The sequence below is a fragment of the Poecilia latipinna genome, unplaced genomic scaffold, assembly GCF_001443285.1.
Source record: "Poecilia latipinna isolate Pla-1442-1.1 unplaced genomic scaffold, P_latipinna-1.0 Scaffold917, whole genome shotgun sequence".
Classification (NCBI taxonomy): Eukaryota; Metazoa; Chordata; class Actinopteri; order Cyprinodontiformes; family Poeciliidae; genus Poecilia; species Poecilia latipinna.
Window position 1 is genome coordinate 224,924 of NW_015113533.1, and position 26,227 is coordinate 251,150.

Below are 26,227 nucleotides of genomic sequence, written 5' to 3' on the forward strand. Positions count from 1 at the left end.
TGTGCTTAATAGATGTCAACTCTGACACATTGTATTTTAGGTTGTTGTGGAAAGTAAGCAAAGATGCAGATGCACGCAGATTATCTTGATGTAAATATATATTATAAACATTCATATTTATAAAAATATAAATATTTAAGAGAAATGTAGAGGTTATCAAGAAGGATAATGGAAATAGTTTGCAGGTATTTAATAAAAGCTTATTAACTTATACAGGATTCTAATTGTTTTTCAGAATACCATAAAGATGTCTGGTTATAAAACTAAAACAAACAAAAAAAACATGTTTTTGCAACACTTTCATTGTCTTTCATTCTCAATTTTGGCAATAAGGTCGGTTAATTTTATTACCTTGAAGTCTGTGCTGCATTTCAAATGATTTCTAATTATTCTTGTGTTTAGAAAACATATAAATCTGACTGAAATAATTTTATTTTACAGTGAACAGTGATTTTTAAAACGCTTTTTAGCCCCTGTGAACACAGGAGGCGGCAAACGTGCCTCAACTCTGCGCCGCCTGCTTCTAATATCTGCAGCAACCAATGAGAGCTTAGCATGTCAGCAGCAAGCGCGGTGATTGGGTAAAGAAATTAGAAGGCGGGATCTCTAAACACGAGTCATCCTTCTGGTGCAGCGTAACTCTTTCAAGTCACTTCAAGTTAGAGGAAAGAGGGAGAAATGGGACGATTTAACCCTTCAAAATAAAGCAGATCGTCCATCGCTGTTGATATTGTAATTTTATGTAAATGTAAAATAAGCCCTGGTTCAGTATGTGGACGTACAATAGGTTGGTATTTATGGTATTATTATCTTTTATTTTTTATATCGGTTTCTATTGTTTGTGCACCTATTTTACCACACTTTTGGTTTAATTGGTGTGGTATGAAATTCAAATTTTATTAGAAACTAATTTTCAGTTTTGTTGTCACAATTTTTAAGGCTGCCCTTAATGATTTTAAAAAGGGATTATTTGTAAATGTTTTAATTTTTTTTTTTTTGTTATGATGGTGTCAGGTTTTTTTTATTATTATTTTGTTATGAATGTTATGTAAGCTCTGTGTACAAATACCAGATTCTTAATTATAGGGAATTTTCTGGTGAAATAAAGGTTAGAACAAATAATAAGATGAACTTGTCTTGTTTAAAATCAATCGTCGAAAGGTGAATTTAATTTTAACCATGCTTTTATTATGAAAATACTGGCCGGATATGATTGGGGATAAATCGATTAGCTTCCTTATACTTTAAATCCTACTTGCTAACAGACACTGGGTGACAACAATGTTCATTTGCAGTTAATCATTTTCCTTAAATGGAATATGGTACTACCGTTTTAACGGTTTCCCCGTTTCTTCGTGTCGCCGCGGGGTTATTTTACCGACATTCTCCGTGGAAACTCGGCGTTGGGGCGACGCTAACCGGTTAGCCCAGGGTTTCCGCCTCAGCTCGCCGGAGGCTGTTCTGTTGTTCCGCGCATTCTTCGACCACCTAACCGCTAAAACAGGTTTAATAACAGTTTACCGTAACTCGATCGCTCCATCAGTCTCAAATTTAACATTCTAGAAATTTAGCAACATGTCTTTAAAATGAGGACTTGTCGTTAGCAGTTGTTTTTTTAACCACCATCGCTGCCTCTTTTGTTTTGACAAAGGAAGGAAGAGCAGCTGAATTTCTTCTTTTTTTATTTATTTCTTTACCACTCCACCCCACTTCAGGTGGGGGAGCCAGCTCCATTTCTCCCCCAGCCTCTGACCTCCATGGCTCCGCACAAGCAGAGCTCCTCAGGTGGAGGCCACCACCATGTGGGTTTCGGTTCTGGAGGAAAAACCAACGGGTTGTACCAGCCGCCCTCCGCCGCAGCCAAGAAGCCCAACATGCAACTGATTCAGGCCGACCACGAGTTGTTCCTGCAGGCCTTCGAGAGTGAGTCCCAACTGTCACCGAGCTGCATGTGTAAAGATGCACATCTGAAGGCCTATTTTAGCAATACAGGAAGTTACTCTGGCCATGCAGTTGTAAAGATGAGGGGAGCAGCGAATGTCAATCCTCTACCACTAAATCTTTAATATTAATCGGTAATAAATGGCTTAAATAAGCATCTGTTCCAAATCAAAGGGTAGTTTACAGTTTAGTTCATTAAAACACAGGTGTCATAATTGAGAAGACAAAAATGTCCATATTTTTGGGGTGCGTTTCAGGCTAAATCAGATCCCCTAGACTGGTCAAAAATAAACAGGATTATTTTTAAGAATATTTTAAAATCATAAAAAAACTGAGAGATAAACTGTGTTTTTTCTGTTTAGGCAACTAGATGGAAGCCAAATTTGGAACTGGATAACCTTTAATCAAGATCTGTGAAAATGTCGTTATATTTGTAAAATCACATTTGGTATTTGAATGAGTTTTTGGGTAACTACGCCAATCTGGATAGGATCCAAACTGAAAACCAGTCACACCCAGACTGGTCAAACCTGAATGAAATTACTGTTTTAGGCTGTTTTCGATCTGTGAAACTTAACTTTATGTATAAAAACACAAAAAATTGGGATTTGAACAAGATGAGACTATTTTTAAGTCTTACTTTATCATTATACTTTATACTGTTTGTGAAAATCTTAAAAAGCTCACTTTTACTGTCTTATTTTACACTTGAAACACCTAAGATTTGGAATATGTTGCATAAAATTAAATTCTAAATAATTATGTGGGTTTCAGACACCAAAACAAAAGTTTTAGTTGAAAACTACTTTATTTTTATGTCTGATCTTAAACAAATCTGTGATCTAAAGGTTCTGTAATGATCCTAAAATGTAATGGTTTTCTGAATGTTATATAATTTGATGCAGCATCACAAGAACTAACTTGCAGAGTAAAACTGCTTGAATGTCTCATTTAACTTTATTGCAGATGCCTTTGTTGCTTTTTTATTACATTGAACTTGTTCCACATTACAGTCTTTGATTTAATAGCTTTTGCGTCTCTTATTTTCCTTTCCAAGGTGGATTAGATAAATCAGCTTCACTTCCCCCTGAGAGAAATTATAGATGATTTTAAAAAATTGCTTATCAAAGTTTTCACTTTTTAAAACGGTGGATTTCAGTCTAAATTCAGTGGTGGTCAAATCTCCACAACATTCAAAACTTTCTGCAACATAGAATAATCCAGTTTGCCCACTTTCTGTAGTCAAGTTTTACTCGATCTAAGGTGATTTAAAATGCTGGGAAACTGGAGTTTTAATGATATTTTTAAAAGCAGAATAATCCGTTTTTGGTAGTAACAGTTTGAGGGCTTCAGATTTGGAGCTTGAGCTCATCCAGTGTAATCCAGATTCCTAGAAAGCATTGATCTGCTGAGTTCCAGCTCAACGGGTTGTTTGGTTTCTGCTTAAATGTGTCTGAATGCTTTGTGAACGGCGCAGCTTCCAGTTCATTTGCGTCATCCATTCGACAATACTGATCTGCTTTATTTGTCTCGCTCATCATCCTTTATTCTAATCTCTGTTTGGACGGCCGTCTTCATCTACAAGGCAGTTCCTGATCTGGTTCTTTTATGTCTACATTACCCAGAAGCACCCGGGAAGCTCTCATCTTTGTTTTTGAGATGCATTCCTCAGGTCTACTTGTAATGAACCTTAGACATGTTTACTGTTTAATAATTCAGGAAAAAAAGGCTTGTCTCTACTATATAAAATATACGATTTGATTTTGAGCTTTTCTGTCGTGATACAGGTCTTGAATTTCATTCATACATGTCTTAGAAAGTCTTAAGTTGGTGAAAGCTGCATAAAGTCTGTGATCATTAAAAGTTGTTTTAATAAACTTTTAATGTTTATTTCTGATGTTTCCTGCAGACTTTTTCAACCTAAATGACTTATAATGCTAACATGTTTGTTTGCAGAGCCGACACAAATCTACAGATTCCTCCGCACAAGAAACTTGATAGCTGTGAGTTCTGCCTTTCCTTCCAAGCTTCATTACCTGGAGAGCTGGAGAAGACAATTATTAACAACACATGTTTTTCTCTGCTTGTTGCCTTCCAGCCTATATTCCTGCACAGGACGCTCACTTACATGTCCCACAGAAACTCCAGGAGTAACACCAGAAGGTAAGATGTTTGCAGATGGTTTTTTTAAAGCAGGTCAACTGTTATCTCGGGTGAAAGTAGACCGACATGGCGGCAGCTGGAGGTGGATGGGGACCAGTAAGATCAGTTAGGAGAAGGAGTGTTTTTCAGTTGGGGCTGTTTTGCATGCAGATCGTGCTGATACATGTGTAGTTTGTAGTTTGTGGTTTGCTGCAGTGAAAGGCTGTGAGGTTACAGATGGTGCGGCGCTGGGATGTCGGGGTGCAGAGCTTCTGGGTGAAAAGTGAGCTCAGTTGGTGTAAAACATGTGGCTTAGTGAAGTTTTTTTTAATTTTTTTCTTTTGGTGACGTTAGAGGGTGAAGTGTTAGTGATCTGAAACTCCTCGGTTTCCTGAGGTGAGCAGAAGTTGTTAAAATATTCAGCTAGATATCGCTTCACAGCACAAATATTGTTCTTTTACTCACTGAAAACTTCTGGAGTTCATTTATTTAAAAAAAGTAAAAACTTTGCCTAAAATGTATTTCCTGAGGCAGCACTGAGACAGATTACACGGCTTACCTTCAGGCTCTTAATTATGGGATTCAGGTGTTTTGATGCAGGATAGTGCCTTGTGCAAAATCTTATTTTTATTCTAATCATACTTTGTAATTGTTCTGGTCTCTCACATAACGGTGCGTTTAATCCTCAATTACAGTCAGACAAATATTTATCGTCTTGTTTTAAATGCATATACATTGAAGGTTATTTTGTTTTCCAATGGGAGATTTGAAAGTCAGGATCTTCCTGTTAATCCTGCAGCTGAAGATCTGAACAGTGTTTAAATAGTTTAAATATTTAGGATTTTTAATTGATTCTTTGTCTTTTACTTCCTGTTTTGATGTGTTGATGTCTGCAGTCTGTATGGTGGCATTTTATTCATGCATATTTCTCTTAAATGTTTGTTTGAAACTGTTCATCAGTGAGATTTATAACAGGTTTTCATTTGCTGTGAATGTTCTGTAATCTCTGAGTGCTGCTGCCCGAATTCGCTTGTTGGAGGTTTTTAATCTCAATGGGATTTTCTTTGGTAAAATAAAATACAACGTAAAGTTCATAAAAGTCAGTATTACCCGATAATAATATTACTTAGTTCAGCTGATGCTGATATATTGTGCACCTCTAATTGAAAACATTTGTTATGTGGGGTAATATACCGGCATCGACTGATATTAGTAATTTTGTAACATATTTTCGTTCCGTTGAGTAAAAGTTACCATAATGGAGGATAAGTTTGACGGACCAGCGTTTGGGTTGGTGTCCAGTTTTCATCCTGGAGCCGTTTCTGTTGCCCAGCGCTGTGCTGAATCTCTGCAGCTGTTTCCAGTTACTCTGCTTCTTACTGGAGTTTCTGCTCAGGTTAAAGTTTTATGTGAGACCACTGGAATCTTTACCAACGGCTGCAAACCGATAATAAATCAGACATGGAGATTATTTGAGCCAGACGCTCCACTGACTTTAAAGCAGCAGATTGAAACCGAGAAAATGAAGGAAACATTTTGGGATCAGAACTAAAAAACGAGTCATAACTTTACATGACTTTAACACATTATTGTTCAGGACCATAACATCAGTATTTACACAGAAAAGGCTGTGGAAAAGTTGAGTCAGTATTGAATGAACTAAATAAACAGGAAGTGCAGCTCAACGTTTTATTGTCCTTGACTTTTTTAAAAATGTTAAGTCAGACATTTTTGAAGTTTTAAAGGTGAAAATCTTTCTTTAAAAACGGGAAGCTGGTTTTATTTTATTAAAGATACAGAAATGTAACAGATTAGCATTGAATAAATCAAATATATTTATTAACAGAGGCGTCGTTTCTCAATAATCTTCAACAGGTAATTATAATAAATTATTAAAAATATAATAAACATGCTTCCTCCTCTTTTATTAAGCTCCGGCTTTGAACCCAGAACTGAGACAAAATGGTTTTCAAAAAATGTGTAAAAGACTGTAAATGCATCATAATGGGAACCAGCTGCACCAGTTAATTAGTAAACATCTGAAAAAAACCAATGGAAAAAGAGTTAAATTGTTAATATAACAATCATTTGCCAAATTGCTCAACTTTGTATATTTTTAATGTTTTTTGTTGTTGTTTACCTGTCTTCCCCATTATGACGTGTGAAAAAGGTCTTGATCCCAGCGGATTAAGTAAATGTTTATGTTACGTTTTGCTCTTTCAGAAAAGAAAAGCTTCGTTCAGGATGTTTGTTGGTGAACTAAATTTAAATAATAATTCTGTTTTTACAGGAAAACCTCCAGGGTAGACAATCTGTTGTTCAAAGTGGAAAAGATGAGAGGAGAGCAGGAGACCCTCAGGTAAATGCTGCTAATTTCACAGAAACCTCCAGATAACAGAGAACCTACGGAGCTAAATTGGTCTCAAAAAGATTCACAAAGCGAACAACAAGATTTATAAGTCTGCAACATAATTTAGAAATGTGTAAAACGGGATGAATAAAAACGTACATCAACATTCACGTGTGTGTAAACAGTTTCTCAAATTTGCACAAATCAGCTTGAATGTTCTTCTGACTTAAGACTTTGTTACAGCAAGGGATTCACAAACAAGATGGTGCGTTCAAGGCAGAAGAAAAGCTCTGATATCTGAGCATTAACCAGATTTATTGGAAATGCAGCCCAAAACCTTTGTTCTAAAGACATGCACTTACATTAAGTTATTAGATTCTAAGCTGCACTGCTGAAATATACTGAGTTAAATGGGAAAGTTCTTTCTCTGGAAAAAAAAAAATCCTATAACCTAACGAGAGCAGCAGCGCCACCTTGTGGCAGCCGTTTAGCCTCCATCAGGGGACGTTGTACGCACACAGCAAGTTAATGTGCATTCAGAAAAGAAAAACGTTGACAGCATTCACCAAAGGGAAAAACGAGAAAAATCTTGTAATTCCACAGCTGGCATTTTTAATGCGTGATTTATTTATACTTGTGCAGTTGGAAACTGTAAATTTATGCTGCATTGTGTAACATAGTTGTGAATTATATTCCCTTACAAATCTTGTATGCTTTGTGAATCTTTTTGAGACTAATTTAGCTCCATAAGAACTCGTCTTATTGCACTTTTCTCTTCCTGCAGTTTGGCCTCCAATCTGCAGCTCACCTTCACTGGTTTCTTCCATGCAGCTGGTGAGTTTTTGTCGCTCTCTGGTGCGTTTCATTGGCTGATTTCCTGCACTGCCTTCCTGTTTAATTCAGTGTTTTCTTTGCTTGTCTTGTTTTTGTTCAGGTAAATCATCTCAGGACAGTGAGAATGAACAGAGCTCGGTTTCTCTGGAGGTCCTGCTGGTCAAAGTCTGCCACAAGAAGAGGAAGGTGTGTGTTGAGGAGCAGGATGATCATTGATTATATATTACTGGATTAGACAGCTACTATTAGCCAGTATAGTTAGCGACGTTCTCCTCCATTACTATACATTGAGTCATTTTGACAAAGCTAGACTGTTCCAGCAGGAATCTCACAGAAAACGGCCGCATCGCCTTCATTTCTTATCCGATTTCTGTAAAACATGGCTTAAGTTAAAGGTGAGAAAAGCATAAAATATGTGTGGAAATTAATCTATAAACTGTTTTTGGTTTCTGTCAAAGTGCAAGAAAGGACTAAGCAAATTTAATTTATATTGGTAATTAAAAAAAAAAAAAACACAGGCGAACAACTTTTAACCAGTCGCATCCTGATTTCTTGTCGCTTTCTGTGTCTGCGTTATTCTACCTGAAGACCCGTTGCCGTGGCAACCGGCTGACAACAGCTCCACTAGCCGACAGAGCAGAGATTACGTCCAAGGGTATCAGGAACATCAACACCAATAAAAACATGCAAACGTTTCCCACACCAGATAACACAACATTTAAAGTTTTCAGGCTTGACGTTTATTTTGTGATTATTAAAAAATCGCGTGAATATTAGCAGTTTTTGATTCGCTAATTTTAACACCTCGTCTACTGATGATCTGTTAGAGTTGGTTATATTTTAATGTTAACTGAACTGAGAAACACCAAATCCTGCAGCACGTCTACATGTTAAGCTTGTCAAAGTCAAGCTAGCGTAGCTCGCCTACTTCCAACTTTCTCAGTATTTAAATTTGATGCCTTTGGATGTTATCCAGCTGTAGTAGTGTTGGCAATAGTAAAACATTACGTCTCTTTTTCAGATTCTTTGTGTGGTTTTGTAGTTTTCTCTGTGCGTAGCGAAGTCACATGACGTGATATGATGGGGTTGACGCTTCCAGGTGTAGCTGAGGTTTCCTCTCTGCTTTCCAGGATGTCAGCTGTCCAGTGAAGCAGGTCCTGGCAGGGAAGAAGCAGGTCCCTCTGAACCCAGACACCGGTGCTGGAGTCCAGGTCAAACTGGGCTCCTTCCCCACCTTACTGGTTCCCAGCAGCGACTTTGAACCCAGTAACTCGCACATGGTCAAGTCCTACTCTCTGCTCTTCAGAGTGTCGCGGCCCGGCTGCTCCAGAGGCCAGATCCACGGGCTGAGCAACGGAGAGAACCACCACAGAGGAGGTAGGCCGAGGGAAAACGAGACGCATCTTCACAGATTTGGGTGTTTTTATTCAGTACTGTTGTTTTTTAAGAATCCAGTTTATTGTATGTTTTCGGCAGTTACAGTGAAATCCTTCTAAATGATTGATTTGCAGCAAGTGTCTCTTAGTAACTTTGGCTAAAAATGAAAAGGACGTTACTAGTTTGTGTGTGTGTTATTTGCACAATTGTTTCAAAGTCCTGCTACTGATAATAATTTGATTTTGCTGTGTTAAAAGATGAAATATTTCTATTAGCTATTATCTCTAAAACTTATACCAATTCCATCCCACAGAAAAATAGAGCCATCCTCTTCCTGCAAAATTTTATCTTTATTTGAAATCCTAAAAATAGAAATAAAGTGGTGGATCTTTAAAAATGACAAATGTCCTGTAATGGGTATTTATCGAAAATCATAAGTGGGATATTTAAACGAGTTTTATTTGGCTGACCTGAGAATAAAAATGTCTCGAAGCTGTAAAAGTTGCAGACCTCTGTTCTAGATTGATTTGGCTTTTTATTTTGAACTCAGAAATGATTGAGAGAGCGTGTAAAACCTCAGAGATATTTTAACACTTTTTATCTCACCACCTTTTGAAGTGATGAAGACGTTCGCCTTGTTTCTGGTTGAGATTTTTCAGAGGAATCCGTCAACAGGAAGAGGAGGAGCTCGTCTCTCAGAGAGGAGGGAGAAACCACGTTTGTGGCTCAGATGACGGTCTTTGATAAAAACAGGTGAAAACTCGCACAAAGCATCACCTTCTGAAGCAGAAAAAGCCGCGTGGCGGTTTGGTGACGCAGGAACCAGAGGTGAGAGCTGATGCTTGTTGCAGGCGTCTGCAGCTGCTGGACGGGGAGTACGAGGTGTCCATGCAGGAGATGGAGGAGTGTCCCGTCGGGAAGAAGAGAGCGACCTGGGAGACCATCTTGGATGGGAAGGTAGGACATGTGCACAAGTCCCAGAGATTAGCTCCAATACGATGCAAAACTATGTTTTTAATGGTAACATTTAAAAGAGACCCAGTTGTGGCATGGAGACTTAGAAAACCGGCACTCTACAGAGGGATCAGAAGCTGTTTTGATTGAGTCCTCTGTCAATTTATTGAACCTGGAAATCAAGACAATCACATTTCTGGCAGCAGTCAGATGATGTTTATTCCTCCTGCCCAAAGACTGCAAGTCTCACTTTTTTTACACATAATCAGTGCAGATTTTTACTCGTAAGGTTTTCTCTGCATTAATGTCAAAACTTTTATTAGGACACCATTGAGTTAGTTTTCTCACAACATGCCGTCTGGCCCTGAAGTCTGCTAATGCTAATGCTACATGTGCTGCATGGAAGGGAAGGTATGACACTGACTTGGAACCAGACACCAACTTTATGCTCACAAACGACATCCAGCTCAGCGGTCTGGCTGTTGACTCCCCGCTTGAGCTGCACCGCTTCTCTGAGCTTTGGGTTTTTGTTAACTGAAATAAATGAAAATGGTAATTGATGGTATAAAAACTATAATTAGAATTATATTGTCCGTCTATAAAACTAAAACATGCTAAAATTATATATATAATGTCCTTCAATTTTATGTTTATGAATATATTTATTAGCCTTTTGAACTGATGTGAAATTAGATTTTTTTTTCTTTTCATTACACACGTAGTTTGTTGTTTATTGGCAAATTACGGCGCTAAACTCACACCAGTCTGCAAAAATAGGGATAATTAAATCCAATTTTTGAAAATAGTATCTTCTGTTGAGTAATAATTACCCAGCCGATGTAAACGTAATCACAATGTGTTAACCTTTTTGAATTAACCAAAGTTAAAATTAAAACTACTACTATAAGTAATAAAAACCAAAACTAAACAATATTTAACTAATAAAAACGAGCAAATACTCTCTAAAAATGAGCTAAAACTAACTGAATTAGACAAACAAACACTAAGCTGTAGTGAAAATCCTAAATCCTGACTCAAACATGTCCGTTCTCAACTGAGGGTTTTATTTCCACCAGAAAAATAAATTATTTATGTTTCATATTTTTCTGGTTGCTGGCTATAAAATGTGATTTTTGGCCTTTTTAATTGCACAGAAACAGCAAATAGTGTCAACACTCTCTCTCTCTGTCCAGCGTTTGCCTCCGTTTGAGAGTTTCTCTCAGGGTCCGACTCTGCAGTTCACCCTGCGTTGGACCACCGACCCGTCTGATTGCTCCACGGCGCCCGTTGCCAAACCTCTGGCCACCCGCAACTCTGACACCAACCAGGACAGCCGGCCGAGCCAGAGAGCCACGCAGGCCCAGGGTGAGGAAACCGGGCACTGAGTTTCAGCTCTGATCCGGTGACCCGGCTGCAGCGTGACGCTGTCTGTCCTCTGACCTCCAGCTGTTAAAGAGTCCACGCATGCAGACATGCAGGCCAGGAGGGAGCAGATCTCAGCGGAGCCTCGACAGAAGCTACGCATCTTGTATCAGGTGAGAGCGGTTTCCCAACGTTTTTCAGGACAACTTAACCGTTTAACAGCAAACACTCACGGATCATTTAATCTGGATTGCGATATATCATTATAATGTTCCAAAAACAATACAAGTTCAGCAACTCACACAAACTGAAAAATATTCCCCAACCTCAGGTTGATGAGGACGGTTAGAGGCTCAGCTGGAGCTGCTCCTGGTGGCGTCTCTTGAACCTGGCTCAAACCCGATGTTGTTCTTCTTCTGTAGTTCCAGTACAACAACAACACGCGGCAGCAGACGGAGGCCAGAGACGACCTGCACTGCCCCTGGTGCACGCTGAACTGCAGGAAGCTGTACAGTCTGCTGAAACACCTCAAGCTGTCGCACTCGCGCTTCATCTTCAACTACGTGGTGAGACCGAATGTCCCAGAGCTAAAAACCTGATCTGGGTCGTACTGAACCGCCTCGGCCGGCGGTTTTCTGAACCCTGCGCTTCTTCCAGCCTCATCCCAAAGGAGCGAAGATCGAGGTTTCCATCAATAACTGCTACGACGGCTCGTACGCAGGAAACCCTCAGGACGTCCACCACCAGCCCGGCTTCGCCTTCAGCCGGAACGGCCCCGTCAAGAGGACCGTGGTCACACACGTCCTGGTCTGCAAGTAAGCCCCGCCCCCCACTTCCTGTTCACCCACTTCCTGCCGGATTCAGCGTTCACCCGCCGTCTCCGTCCCACAGACCCAGACGGACGAAGCCGAGTCTGTCCGAGTTCCTGGAGCCGGAGGACGGCGACCGGGAGCAGCACCAACGGATGTACATCAGCGGACACAACCGGCTGTACTTCCACAGCGACAGCTGCCTGCCGATGAGGGCGCAGGAGATGGAGGTGGACAGCGAGGACGAGCGCGACCCCGACTGGCTGCGGGAGAAAACCGCCAAGGTGGGTCACGCCCTGCAGCCGGCACCGCTCTGCGACTGCTGACCGGGTGAGCCCAGCTGTTCAAGAATGACGCAAAGGCGGCCCGTTCAGCAGACGCAGAGGGAGACTTTAAAAAAATAAAATAAAATAATCAGGGGAAAATTATTACAGAAATAATCTTCTCAAAAGTTAAACACAACACAAAACATTTGCCGTTTTATAACCAAGCTTTTATAACGGGTAGATAAAAGTTAATCTGGAGACTTTTACTGAAAAGCCAACTTTGCTTCACCCAAATCAACTTTTATTTAACTCGATAAATAAAAGCTGATTTCATACCAAAGTTTCTTCAAGGCCGGTCAGTTTAACGGATTTTGCTGTCCAAGAAGTTACTGCAATAATAATAATAATGTAGTTTTGAGTTACGATGGCAAAGCCTTTCACAGATCACTTTGATTTCTAATGAACATTTAACACTGGAACCGGAAAACATTTTAAATATCCAAAATAATAAACAAACACAATGAATTATGAATTCTCTGTAATTGTCCCTCTAAAAAAAGGGCTAAATGATGTCAAAGCACCAGACTGAAGACTGAAAACAATCATGAAATTGACCTTGTTTCAAGTTATCGATCAATAAAGTTTATTTGTGTTTCACGTTTCTACAACAAGGCAGTTCAAAGTGCTTTACGTCATAAAAACACAAATATAAACGCCATAAAGCCAAAACTGAGAAAACTAAAAACAAACATTACATTTTGAGGGACATCAGCAAAATCATTGATGCAGATCAAATAAGTTGATCAACGTTTCATGTATTATGTTCAAAATAAACTCTAACCAGGTGCGTTTTAGTTTGGATTTTAAGGAACTCTTTGTTGTCTAGAAGTTTGTTTCCGTTTCACCAGATTCATTTAAACATTTCCAATCCTTCTGCTGTTGGCCAAGAAAGCCAGGAAACAAACCTGTACGTGACTTTCTGCTGTGAACAGTTTGGTTTCTGTTGACTGTGTTCTAACGTTTCCAGATTGGCGTGACAAGAATCACGCCAGAGCGAGTGAAGAAAGCGTGGACGTTTCTGCTGCTGGTCTGTTAACGTCTGATTAAACCCCCGGATTCCACCGGTTACTCCTGCAATGTGCCGGAAAACTCAGGGAGACTGCAGACAGACTGCTTCTCTCTTTAAACAAAGCTATGAGGAGTCAGAGGGGAAGTGGTTGAACGAATTTAGAAATGTGAAATCAGGATGTTCGTTTTAAAGTCCTGCTTCCGGTGGAGTCCCGGGGTTACAGCCGGTTCATATGTGACCCAGAGTGGGTGGTTTATGTACTTTAACCCCAGAAACTGGAGGTAAACGTTTATGTTCTTGATTTGGTTCGTCCCAGAGACGTGTCTGACCAATCTGACGATGATCTTTTCATTTCAATCTGACCAAATTTAATCTGTCAGATCAAATTTCGACCTTTTTTATAGGAATTAAAAGAAAAAGTTCCCCGTATCGAACATGAACCCACAGGTCGTCTGACTGGTTTGCTCTTCCCTGCAGCAAATCGAGGAGTTCACCGACGTCAACGAGGGCGAGAAGGAGATCATGAAGCTGTGGAACCTCCACGTCATGAAGCACGGGTGTGTAGCGGTTCAGTTCTGCAGCAAGCCTGGTTCTGTTCTGCAGCAGGCCTGGTTCTGTTCTGCAGCAGGCCTGGTTCTGTTCTGCAGCAGGCCTGGTTCTGTTCTGCAGCAGGCCCGGTTCTGCAGCAGGCCCGGTTCTGCAGCAGGCCCGGTTCTGCAGCAGGCCCGGTTCTGTTCTGCAGCAGGCCCGGTTCTGTCTCTCTTCATTAAAGGTTGAAGGAAACGTCGGCGCCAGTCGTTTAAACCAGACCCTCTCGGTTATAAGGTGACAGTCTCCTCCTGCTGTAGCTAAGAGGTACAGACCAAACCTGAACAAACGATCCTCGATGTAAATTAGAGGTGGGCATTTATCATAAAACATTTATGGTAAGAATTTGATTTGTTGTTTGTTCAGAAACTCAGTTTAGTGATGTTTAATAAGATGATACCGAGTGTTATCTGAAAACTTATTTTTTACTGTTTTCTGTTAATTCCAGTAGAACATGACTGTTAGATTAATTGGTCTGTCTGAATTGCCCATCTAGTTTGACTGCTCTACGATTAATAACTGGACTTGTATCCATCCCTACATCCGGAACAATCCTTCCAACGTAAACGAATGTTTTCCGTTTGTTTTCTTCCAGTTTTATTTCCAACAACCAAATGAACGAGGCCTGGCTGCTGCTCACGACTGTTAGATTAATTGTTCTCTGAGTTTTTCGTCTAGTTTGTATCTGTTGGGTCATGAACTGGACTTATATTGACCCCAACGTTCTGGCTCATCCTCCCGATGTAAACGAATGTTTTCTGTTTTCCTTCCAGTTTTATCGCTGACAACCAGATGAACGAGGCCTGCCTGGTGTTCGCCGAGCAAAACGCCGCCGCCATCGTGGAGCACAGCCTGTGCCGCAACTTCCTGCTGCACCTGATCAGCATGCACGACTTCAACCTGATCAGCACGCTGACCATCGACCGCGCCATGGCCAGGCTCCGCCTCCTGCAGAGCCAGAAGACGAGGAGGGACAAAGGCCAGGAAGAGGAAGACGAAGAGGAGGAGGAGGACTGGGAGACGGCCATGGAGTCCCAGCCGGAGCCGGATCCTGATCCCGATCCAGACACGGCCGAGTTTAAGCCCTGCAGCGAGGAGAGCCGAAACGGGCAGCAGTAAGAGGAAGAGGAGGAAACCAAATGTTGAGCAGCAGAACCCTGAAATGGACAATCAAAGGCCCGAATCCGTGAAAACAGGAAGGAAGACCCAAAGCGTCAATGAGACCAGAACCTCCAGATCGTCAGGATTTTGGTTTGGATGTTTTTGGGGGTTTTTACCTCTGAGATTCAAAGGTGCTACAACTTTCCACGGAGGAAAATGCAACAACTTCAGCCTGAATCTGTGCTTCTTCAACCAAACTTTAATCTTCCAGCAGCTTATTTACAGACGTCACATGCTTTAATATTTTTGTTTTCAGTCAGCAGTTAAGGGATCAATCAATCATTTCTTAATCTTTTTTTTCCAGACGCGTTTTAAACTCGTCATGTTTTCTCTGGGTCTCGGTTTTTATCCAGTTTAAAAATCCTGCCAGAGCTTCTGACTGCAGATAAAGAAACTGATCCTAGATATGCTGAAACAGCAGATTCCTGGTTTCATCACTGGTGCTAAACGTATTTTATTCCTCAGAAACAACCTGCCGACTGTCTCACAGCGCCACCTACTGCCAGCACTCAGATTTTCAGTTTCCTTAGGACCATTTTAGCGACTGAAGCAGCCTCTGGTTTGTAGTTTGAAGCCGTTAACCTGCAGTTTCCTGTGGCTAAAACAAGGTGCTCTTTCTTCCTCTGGATGCTGCAGGTCGAACCGATTAGCTTTTGCTTTTTCTCTAAATTAGTTTGGGAACCTGGAGCAGAATTTAGTTTCCGGACCAAAGGAGATTCAGTCACTTCTCATTTCCCGTTTTGCTACTTCTTTTTTTGTTTTCTTTTCTTTTCTTTCTTTGCATCCAGAGCCTCCTTGATGAGCGCAGGCCGGACTTTGACGCTGCCTTACTTTATCTGCTCCGTCCGAACAGAACCGGCTCCCCGGTGCTGACGACCCAGAGCTGATGAGTCCGTTTGTTTGGTTTTTGACTGGATCTTTTTATTTCTTCACAACACCAGCAGCATTTTGCACAAGATGGGAGGAGCCATGTCTAATAATAATAATATTAATATTAATTAAAAAAGAAAGATAAGACTGGTCTTAAATAATGCTGTAAAAAACCAGCTTGACGATATAAACTGAGTCAAAATGGTTTTCTAATAAAGTAATAATGTGAAGAAAATCGTCTGTTTGGGTTTTAATTCTTTTCAGGTTAAATGCCTGCTTTCCTCTGAGTTGTAGTTCTTCTACTTTACCACTAGGAGGAGGTAAGAATTGACAACAGGAAATTGGAAACTTAAATATTTTCTCCTTTTGACTTTTTTTCGGTAAGGAAACTATCAGAGTGAATCTTTCAAGAAAATATTGGCACAAATGAAAGTATTTAAATATATTTCATTCACTCAATTGTTCAATCCACAAAATGTGTCCCTGCCAAACTTTTTCCTTCCACTGAACTTTCTGTCAATGTTTTGTATGTTTTCTGTTTACACTATCAAACCTAAAGTTTTCCATTCATAAACTAAGTTCGTTAGCAGTAAGCTAGCAAACTAATTGAAGTTAAAATGTAGTTTTTTTTATTTAAGATGTAAATTCCACATTTGCATGAAACCAGAAATTTATTTTCAAGTAGCACAAAATGAACAGCAGAAAGTTTTTTTATTTTTTTTATTGATCCAAAGTGTGAACACCGATGCAATGCACAGTTTTGACCACGAGGTGTCGCCATTTCACCTTCCTCCCGTACAGAGGGAAGTTTTGTTTTTCATTTCTGAGGTTCTGTTGGTTGATTTCAGGACATTTGTACCATCAACTGAACCCGTTTCCGGCTCCAGTTGTCCTCAGCGAGGATAAAGAAAACATCCACAGATAAATTAGGATTTTAGGCAACTGGAAAAAGTTCGTTTGTTGTCATCCAGCATCGAAGCCTTCCTATGGTTCAGTCCCAGACGTCCAGGATCCTCATTTAAACTGCTACATGTGAGTACAAGTACACATAAATACAACACACTTTTTTTTCTTTGACCTACAGATTGAGAAAGAGGTTTAAGAAATTCACAGAAAAAGATCAGACGGAGGTGAATGAACTACGGTGGCGATATGAACCCGGTGGTGTGAATACTGTCGGGATTGTCACAAAAGTCGTAATTCATGGATATTTTATGCTTTTAAGAACCAGTTTGGCATTTTTCTCCAACTCTATAGAGGGACAAAAAGGCAAAAGACATTTTAACGTGAAGGTTTTTGGCTCAAAAATCAGCGTCAGGTGAACGAGCTCCACAGTCTGAAATTAACACGACAGTTTCACTCCTAGATTAATAGAAAACATATTTTCTCAAAGCTCATTATTCTGGCATTCAAGATGCTTTAGAAGCAAAGATTCACTTAGTAAAAAATCTAACTGCTGCTTTTAGGTGGCAAAGAGTGTGTGCGACATTCACAGTGAGCAAAATTATTTAAAACATCCCTCGAGCTGTGAAGCTGCTTCTGTGGTAAAACTAATTAATTGCATAGATTAATATACTTTTAAAAAGTCTCAACAAAACCTGTAAACAACAACAACCCACTCAGTGAGAAGGATCTGGAATAAAATAACAGAAAAATCACCGCTGCAACTACAAAGTCATCAGGACAGACCTAATTTCTCAGATAAATCAGCATTTCTTCACGTACAATGAAACTAGATTTCTGTTCCACATAAATCTTTATCAGTTGTTTTTCTCTATTGATCAACTTTCTAAGGCGGTTCTGTGATTAAAACGAGAAGAGGAAGCGCAGAGCATCCGACTTGTTCAAATCTTGGGATTGCGTCCTTCGTTCACCACGAACACTAGAATGGAGACGCTGCGAAATTCCCGCCCTTCCCTCTGCGCATGTCAGGTCGCCTAGCAACCGTGACGTGGTTAAATCAGCATTTCTTCACGTTCAAACAATGAAACTGGATTTCGCCATTTCACCGAAGTTTTTTTCTGTTGAAGTTTTTTTTAAATGTAATCCTTTTGAATTAATTCAATTATAATTAAACATGTCTATGAAAATTACAACAGCTCAACCGGTTTGTGATTACAATTTTTGTACAGACAACTTTTAATACTAATATAAAAAATAAAAGGTAGTAAAAAAAAAAAACGTAACTTTTCTCCTACTTTGTGAACCATAAAAAAATTCATGTGAAAGTAAACTGAACTCTTCTGCTTAGTATGTCAACATAAAAAATGTAAAAATGAATTATAAAATGCATACTGAATTTCCCCACTTTGTAGGCCCCCCAAAAAATCATAAATTAAAATTTTATAATAAAAAAATAAAACTGATTGCATTGCTTTGACCTTCAAATGTGGCTTTCAAAGGACGCAGCCCCTAAATTTGGACTTTAACCTCAGGAGGAGTTCAGACTCATCTGGATAAACTGTAAAATGGAACCAAGGGAGAATAAAAACACACTTTTTCCTCTAATTCATCATGGGATCCCTCAGGGCTGATTATTAGGCCCACTACAATTCCCCCTTTCATGAGTCAGATTACCTCTCAGCAAAGGTAATAAATACGTGAGTTAAATTTCTCTTTATAGGCTCCCTGATGCATTCTTTCTTTAAATCAGATTTTAACCAGCTAAGACAAAAAGCAAATAAAATGTAAGATTACTAAAAGCTGTCACAGGGCTTCATTGCTTTCGTTTTTAAGTACTTGTTTAGAAATGTGCTTAAACTGCTGCTACAGTGAAAAGTTTTATTGAATTTCATTTGAAGGAAACCTGCAGATCCAAGCAAACATGTTTGATAGTCAGCCGCGTTGTCATGATGGTCATGATCAAAAGACAAATATTCCTTTGTTTTTTTCCCCTGAAAACTTTGTTGGATGATGGAAAGTTGCGTTGCAGGTAGCGGGGGCAATCGGAGGATTAATTTTCCTAAAACACGAGAACTTTCCAGCCAGAGTGGACGAAGGAGCAGCCGAAGAAGAGGCAGTCCACCGCCTGGTCCACCAGCCAGTCGAACACCACCTCCCGGTTCCCGGAGCCGATCGTCACTCGCAGCTTAAAATGGCCGCCCTCGCTCAGGTTGTTGTTGCTGACGGGTAGCAGATTGACTACCTCCATGTCAAAGGTCACGGCCGAGCCCACGGTGATGGCCGGAAGCTGATTGGTCATCTCTTTGCCGTTGACGAAAACGGCGCCTGGAGGGCAGAAACATGAAAGATCTGTAACTGGTGGGGGACTTTGCAGCAATAAATCTTTTATAATAAGTAAATAATATTTCCTGACTCCAGTTCTCTATAAATCAGGGTTCATACATTTTCCATTTACATATTCAAGCTAGGTTTTCAAACTTTGTCAGCAGAATTTAGCTAGAAAAGCGTTTCAATTCACCATCATATGATTTTTATAACTGTACTATCTTTACTATCTTTTTATGTTAGTTACATTCCACAACAGAGACAAGGTAAACTACAATATAACTAAATGCTGAGTTATGAAATGTCTCATCAATAACATTTAATAAGTATATTTTTACTTATTATACTTGCATAATAAGCATTAGTATTGGCGATACTGGCTCTATATTTACTTGGCATCATATTGATACCAAAATATGCCTATCAAACACCTAAACAGTGTTTAACTAATAATAGCTAGCAAAACCCCCCGTAAAACCATAATGAAAAACCCAGAACCATTGCAGCCCTGGCAGTTTTTTCTTGTAGGGTGTTTGTAAAGTGAGCGAACCGTTGGTGGAGATGCAGACAGCTTGGTCTCTCTGCAGCGACTCGTCTCCGCTCTGAGTGTCGATGCAAACTCCCAGGCTGTCCAGCCGATCCATCTGGCCAGCTGCAGAGATCCTGTAAGCACAAACAGGCTGGTTATAAAAGCTAAAAAATATTCTTTCTACCTGCCGATCATAGCTGCGCTGTAAGGGGGTGGAAACATTTTCATTAACAAAATGAATCCTTGATCTTCGACACAGAAAAATCATTAATAAACAACTCAAAGTGATTCATATTCTTTTTTTTAATCGCTCTGTGTCCGATAAGCTGCACACAAAGTTGTTGCCATAGCAACTGACTGACAACAGCCCCCTAGTGTATCAGGATTCAACACCAAAAAACACACAGAGAACAAAACATTCAATCTGTTACAGTTTTATGTTTTCAGGCTTGATGTTTATATTGTGATTATTAATTAGCGATCGCTGTGGTAGATTAGCTACAACTGCTATTAGTTAATCTGACACAGCGTTGGTAGATTAGCTAACTGAAACATCTGCTCTACAGAGGATCTGTCAACGTTGGTACTGGTCGCCTTTTTTTCTAACAGACCCAAAACACAGAATTATGCAGCACATCTACATGTTAAGATTGTCAAAGTCAAGCTAGCATAACTGACCTGATGCCCTCTTAGTCACTAGTTTTTTTTTTATTAAAATTGTTTTCCTGACCTCGTTATCTCGTTGTTGTAGTGTTGACAATTAGCGTAACGTGTACATTTAATATTTAGCATGTTATGTTGACAAGTTGGCAGCTGAAACCAATGATGGTCATCGTTAGCAAGCAGTTTTTTGCACATGTGACGTCACGCTGTAACATTTCTATAGAGCAACATTCTGCAGCGCTACGATGTGTTTGTGTGTGACGTACTTGAAGGTGAGCGTCTGGCCGCAGAAGTAGGTGGGGGCATTGGAGTACAGGACGGCGCAGCGGCTCTGGGCGGAGTCGTTACGCAGGGCGATGTTCTTCCTGCTGCTGAGGATGTAGCCCTCGGTCCCTGAGCGCCACTCTGCAGAAAAACAACAACAGATCCAACCTGGGCCTCTGGACGCTGCTGCGGTATCTAACACTCGTCTGTCAGCAGCAGGTCAGCGGCAGGTTTACTTCCCTAATCGGACCAATGGTCAGCTACGCAGCAGAACAGTTTGGGTTTCCTTCACCCAACATGTTGACTAGACTTCCTCCAGTTAGTAAAACTAAAAGCTTCAAAGCATTTTTCTCTTAATTTCTTGATTTTCAGTTTGCAGAAGAGAAGAAAACGTCACGTGTACGTTTTCCAACTGACGTATCAGGAACAACTGATCACAGTTCCTGATCAACTGTGAGAGTCGATCAGGAACGTTTTGTTTGTAAAGCGTCGTTACAGTTCAGTCACTGCTGCCCCCTGCTGGTTTAAAACTGAACTGATTTAACTGAGAAGCAGAAGAAACAAAAGAAGAATTTAAATTTGGGATTCGGATGGACTGCGCCAGACTGGCGACCTGTCCAGGATGTACCCCGCCTCTCGCCCGGAACGTTAGCTGGAGATAGGCACCAGCACCCCTCCCGACCCCACTGAGGGACAAGGGTGTTCAGAAAATGGATGGATGGATGGATTCGGATGGATGGATGATTCAGTTCAGAATCATCACAGCAGTGGCACTATAACTCAGAGCGTCTGTCCATCCTTCCCTTTCTCCAAATGAGAACCGGGTCAGAACCGGAGCCCCGTACCGTGCGGAGCCAGGGTGGTGTAGCCCGTCTGCGGGACACTCCAGGGGCTCCACTCGGTGCGGCCCTCGCCCCGGGCGCTGACCCGGAACAGGTGGTCCGAGTGCGGGTCCAGATGCAGAACCAGGAACTCGCAGTCCCGGCCGATGTAGGCGTCCTCGTACTGGCTCCCCCCGCTGCCCGACCGCCGGTACTGCAGCCGGTAATCTGCAGCAGCAAAGTCCTCATCCACCTGCAAATCAGGACGTACAGATATTAAAAAAAATAAAAATCAGTTTCACATTGAAAAGTTTTTTATTTTTCTGGAGCGTTGCCATGCCGACCTTGCACCAGCGGACCAGGATGCCGCCCGGCCGCTCCTGTAGCTCCTCTATCTGGACGGGCGGATGGGAGGAGACGGCGCCGTGGCGGGACACTTTGTCCCTCAGCAGGTTGAGGACGGAGTCGTCCAGTTGGGCCGAAACAAACGGGACGTCCACCAGAGCCGGGACCTCGGGAAGGCTGGAAAACACACAGAAATCAGCTGCAGCAATGCCGGATCGATGCCGCAGCGGCGCAGAGCGTTTTCTCCACTACCTGTCCAGCTGGATGTGCATGGCTTTCTTCGTGAAGCTGCCCAGTTTGTCCTCCTTCTCTCCCAGACCGCAGCGCAGAGCAGCTTCTCCTGCAGACAGTCATTATAATCATGAACACTTAAAAATAAACAAGCAAAACTGTCCTTCAAAAAAAGGGCTAGTTAAGACCGAAGCACCAGACTGAAGCATTTTATCATCCAGTTTTTGGTAGAAGGAGAAAAACGATAAATCATGCAAATGGAAATTACTGGGGTCGTTTCATTGTATCATGGGGTTAATTGATTGATTGATTAACTGTTTGAATCAAACCCACCCTCTCTCAGCAGCTCGTCGGCCTGCCCCACGCCGTGCTCGATGAGACTCTGGCAGTCGTCCAGAGGCTTGATGCTGTCGGCCTCGATGGCGTCGACCTCGGCCAGCAGGCCTGCCAGCCGCTCCGACAGCAAGCGGCCGGCCGCCGCCTGCAGTTCCGTGAAGTGCCTCTTGAGGGCCTCGCGAGCCTGGCCGGAGCTGCCCCGGATCTGAGGAAGAGGACGCCACATGTAGTCACATCATGGCATTTCAATCAGGCCTGGAGGGACTTTGACTAGGACATTGGAACATTTAAACCATTGAGTGAAAGCTGAAGTTGCTTCTCTAGTAAATGCTGATATTTTTCCCCACTTTGGCTCTGTGCTAAGATGTATCTAAACCAGCGATGAATCGATTAATCGTGATGAATCGTCAACTAATTTACCAATCGATTAATTATTAACTGGAGTATACAGTCTCAAAAAAGACCAATTTTTGATATACATGATACTAGAATGAAATGCAGTTTTACCAGAACAAAAGTCAAATGAGAAGAAAGTCACAATATTATTTATGTAAAGTAATGAATTTACATTCACTTAATGAATACTTTTATTGCAAAATACATATTTTAATGTATTTGTAACACAGGCATCACTATCTACAATAACTCAATTTGACTTAATATGACTTACACAACATTTATTTTCTCTTTGGGATCAATAAAGTATTTTTTAATTTCAATATGTGTAAAAAAAAAAAGGAAAAATCTGAAGAAGGGGGCAATTTTTTTATACGGTGAATTAAATAATATTTAAAAATTAAATTAATTCCATTAATTTTTCAGTAAAAGTATTTCATTTTGTATTTAGTAGTTAATAAAAAATATTCATTGCAGGGTCAGATTAATTTTTTATTTTTTTAAAATTAAGTAATTTTTATTAATTCTTCAATTGTTTTTTAAAAATTAATTTTATTATTCTAATTTTATTTCTTATTTTTATTTATCTATAATCATATCTGAATTGAACATGCAGCTAAAATCCCAGCCTGTTACACCAGTAGCTGGTCAGGAAGTCGAAGAGTAAACCATGTTTCAGTTCCTCTTGTTCACACACACACGCACACACACACACACGCACACGCATGCACACACACACACACACATAGAGAGAGCGAAGTCGGAGGGATTTCACAACGCGAGCAGAGAGACAGGAAGCGGAAGTCTGATTGACAGCAGCAGATAAAACATGGAGGCCGTGACAGAAAGTGGAAACACACACCGACTTTTTCCAGAAAACTTTGTCAGACAATGCAGGAATAGTTTTCCAAAAATGTTTGGACTCCTCCTGCGATGCAGCGCTGATAAGATTGTCCTGGATCCCAAACATCCTGCTATCTCCTGCAAGCCCCACTCTCACTGCGGGTTTGTGTTTCCTGCTGTCTATGTCATGGGAACGCTGGGAACGTTGGGACACAAACTGGGATCACATGAATCATTCGTCTGCAGGCTTCGAGGTTATCTTCTCCCTACATGTCCTCACATGCTGCTGAAACCCTTATTTTCCAGGTTTTTCCTCCAACAGCAGCAGAAAAACAAGCCAATAAAAAACTTTATTGATCCAACAGAGAAATTTAATCTTGAAAGAATTTATCTCCAGTAGCAGTCAGTGCTGCAACAAATCTGAAGAGGCCTCTGACTAAAGCTTTTGTAAACAGCTGTATCAGTTGCTAGCAGCTCTGCTAATCCACCTCCTTTGCTTGTGCTGCTTGTCTTTAAATCTCTGTCTGTCTGTACGATTAGAGACGTTGGAGTTGGGGATAAGAGACAGGTTGAACTTCTCCCTCTCTGCTCTGCTTTCTGTGAACCCTCCATTTCACCTCCTCTGGGATTTGGGGTCAAAGTTCAGGTACTATTCAAGCTTTTGAGATGAACCTAGTTGTAGATAATGCGTCGCCACGGTTACGCATCATAACAACTGTCTAAAAGTTAAAATAGAAGAATAATTCTCCAAAACAGCAACAATTTAACCAGCAAATTGATTAACCAATCAGAACAGAGCAGATCCGACTGCTGCCACCACGGTGGTGCTGTGCTACGTGCTACATGCTACATGCTAATCTGCTCCCCAGAAGCTGCTTGATACAGACTTTTTAAAGTAAAAAAAAGCGGAAACTTTTAAAATTATTTTATAAATTTTTTAAATATTTATTTAATTTAGTACATTTTTGTAATAAAAAATATGGAAAAATATATTTTTAAAATGTCTAATTTTAATTTTAAAAATAATTCTATAGATGGAGATTTTATGCAACATCAACGATAATTGATTTTAAATATTCAGACTTTTTGCATTTTCTTGCAAGTTCCACGTTTATCTGGTGATTTTGACCCAAAAACTGACTTTGCTGCACCCAGATCTGCTTATGATTAATTTATTAGAAAGAGCGATCAAAATCCTGATTTAATTGGTGTCAGAAATTATCAAATGTTGTTCCATTTTTTCCAACTGATAACAAGAATATTTGCTATATAATATAAAATGTTTGTTTTCTGCAAACATCAGGACTGGTTTGTCTTTAACCTTTGAGTTTGGAGCAGACATGCTTCTTGTTTCTCGTTTTTCTTCCTGTCATCTCTCCTCTCAGCTGCTCAGCAGAAACAGGAAATGGCTGCATTGTTTACTAGTGAGCAGCTGGACGCTAAAACTCAACAGCAGGGGAAGGAAGAGATCCAGCAGAAAACCGACTCCTGAGAAAACTCTGGGATCGGCCTGCAGGGGTCGGAACGGGTCCAGACTTTCCTTTAGCTTCACTGTGACTTTTAGTTTCACTAATCAGTTAGTTTTATTAGTTTTTAGAGTGTGTTGGCTAGCTTTTATTAGCAAAAATATAGTTTAGTTTTAGTTTAGTTAAATATTGTTTAGTTGTAGTTTAGTTTCTAATAGTTAAGTATTGCTTAGTTTTAGTTTTTATTAGTTGAATATTTTGTTTTCTCCTAATTATTTAAAATTAGGAGAATAAAAAATCAATTTCGTATTGGTTTGAAGGGCTAATAAATAGATTCATAAACACAAAACCAAAGGATGTTATGTCTATAATTTCAGTATACTTTAGTTTTAGTTTAATTGCACCATGTAGTTACAGTTACTTAATATTTCTCCATTAATTACTGCTTTTTTATTCATTTCAATTAAGGAAAATGTTTTCTGAATTTCAGTTTTTGTTAGTTTCAGCTGTGATGACGTTGGGCAGCCGGCGGCGGCTCTCACCCCAGGGCGTAAACACGGGGAGGGCGGTACCTGTTTGCGCGCCTGGTTGAGGCCCTGCAGCCGCTGCTGCAGCTCGCTGCGGTAGTTCTGCGCCGCCTCGATGCTCTCCTTCGCCTCCTGCAGCAGCAAGTCCACCTCCACAGACATCCTCCCGCCTCCTGACGGAGAACAACAGATTTTTATTAAAAACGGAAAAACAATGGAGCCAGGAGAGAGAAAATGGCAGAGCGACGTCGGTGAAAGGAGAGCAGCAAACTGTCAGCAGATCTGATGTCCAGAACAACCGGTTTCATATTCGCTGCATTTCTGACTGCATTGCTGTTGTGACTGCATGACCACAGGAACAGAGAGACAATGGAGGAGCAGAAAACTGAGACTGTTTCTACCATAATATTAAAACGGCTGGAAGATTACAACAAAACAATCACTAGAATAACAACAAAACACTGGAATAACAGCAAAACACTGGAATAACAACAACTGGAGCTCATCAATTCACTAGAACAATAAACTAAGTGGCAATGAAATACTGTAAGATGTGGACATCCATCCATCCATCCATCCAACCATAAAATCATCCATCCATCCATAAACCATCCATCCAACCATCCAACCATAAAACCATCCATCCATCCATCCATCCATCCAACCATCCATCCATCCATCCATCCATCCATCCATAAAACCATCCATCCATCATCCATCCATCCATCCATCAAACCATCAATCCGTCTATCCATCCATCCATCCATAAAACCATCCATCCATCATCCATCCATCCATCCATCAAACCATCAATCCGTCTATCCATCCATCCATCCATAAAACCATCCATCCATC

The 26,227-nt window shown here is 40.6% G+C and overlaps 2 protein-coding genes across 2 annotated transcripts in view; one reads left to right on the forward strand and one right to left on the reverse strand.

The window, feature by feature from the left end:
* Positions 1–1,211: 1,211 nt before the first annotated feature.
* Positions 1,212–15,958, forward strand: LOC106957584 (polycomb protein suz12-A-like). Its single transcript, XM_015048972.1, has 16 exons — positions 1,212–1,923; positions 3,898–3,944; positions 4,040–4,104; positions 6,374–6,442; positions 7,218–7,267; positions 7,368–7,453; positions 8,398–8,644; positions 9,295–9,397; positions 9,496–9,601; positions 10,792–10,963; positions 11,045–11,133; positions 11,383–11,526; positions 11,618–11,775; positions 11,852–12,053; positions 13,582–13,661; positions 14,466–15,958. The coding sequence occupies exons 1-16, from the start codon at positions 1,758–1,760 to the stop codon at positions 14,809–14,811; spliced, it is 2,130 nt and encodes a 709-aa protein (XP_014904458.1). The 5' UTR covers positions 1,212–1,757; the 3' UTR covers positions 14,812–15,958.
* A 466-nt stretch (positions 15,959–16,424) lies between these two features.
* Positions 16,425–26,227, reverse strand: part of crlf3 (cytokine receptor-like factor 3) — an 18,335-nt gene continuing 8,532 nt past the window's right edge. Inside the window, exons 2-9 of the mRNA XM_015048973.1 lie at positions 25,418–25,545; positions 22,138–22,345; positions 21,826–21,913; positions 21,573–21,750; positions 21,253–21,481; positions 20,410–20,548; positions 19,502–19,614; positions 16,425–18,951 (exon numbers count right to left, since the gene is read on the reverse strand). Coding sequence (XP_014904459.1) covers positions 18,686–18,951; positions 19,502–19,614; positions 20,410–20,548; positions 21,253–21,481; positions 21,573–21,750; positions 21,826–21,913; positions 22,138–22,345; positions 25,418–25,534 — 1,338 coding nt within the window. The 5' untranslated portion in view covers positions 25,535–25,545 and the 3' untranslated portion in view covers positions 16,425–18,685. The remainder of the gene's footprint in view (positions 18,952–19,501; positions 19,615–20,409; positions 20,549–21,252; positions 21,482–21,572; positions 21,751–21,825; positions 21,914–22,137; positions 22,346–25,417; positions 25,546–26,227) is intronic.

What these genes read in the sequence shown, in the direction of transcription:
- LOC106957584 (XM_015048972.1), top strand. Translation starts at nt 1,758, where the DNA reads ATGGCTCCGCACAAGCAGAGCTCCTCAGGTGGAGGCCACCACCATGTG. An exon ending in TCCAGGAGTAACACCAGAAG is followed by an intron (nt 4,105 to 6,373) that starts GTAAGATGTTTG and finishes CTGTTTTTACAG; the next exon opens with GAAAACCTCCAGGGTAGACA. An exon ending in AGCTACGCATCTTGTATCAG is followed by an intron (nt 11,134 to 11,382) that starts GTGAGAGCGGTT and finishes CTTCTTCTGTAG; the next exon opens with TTCCAGTACAACAACAACAC.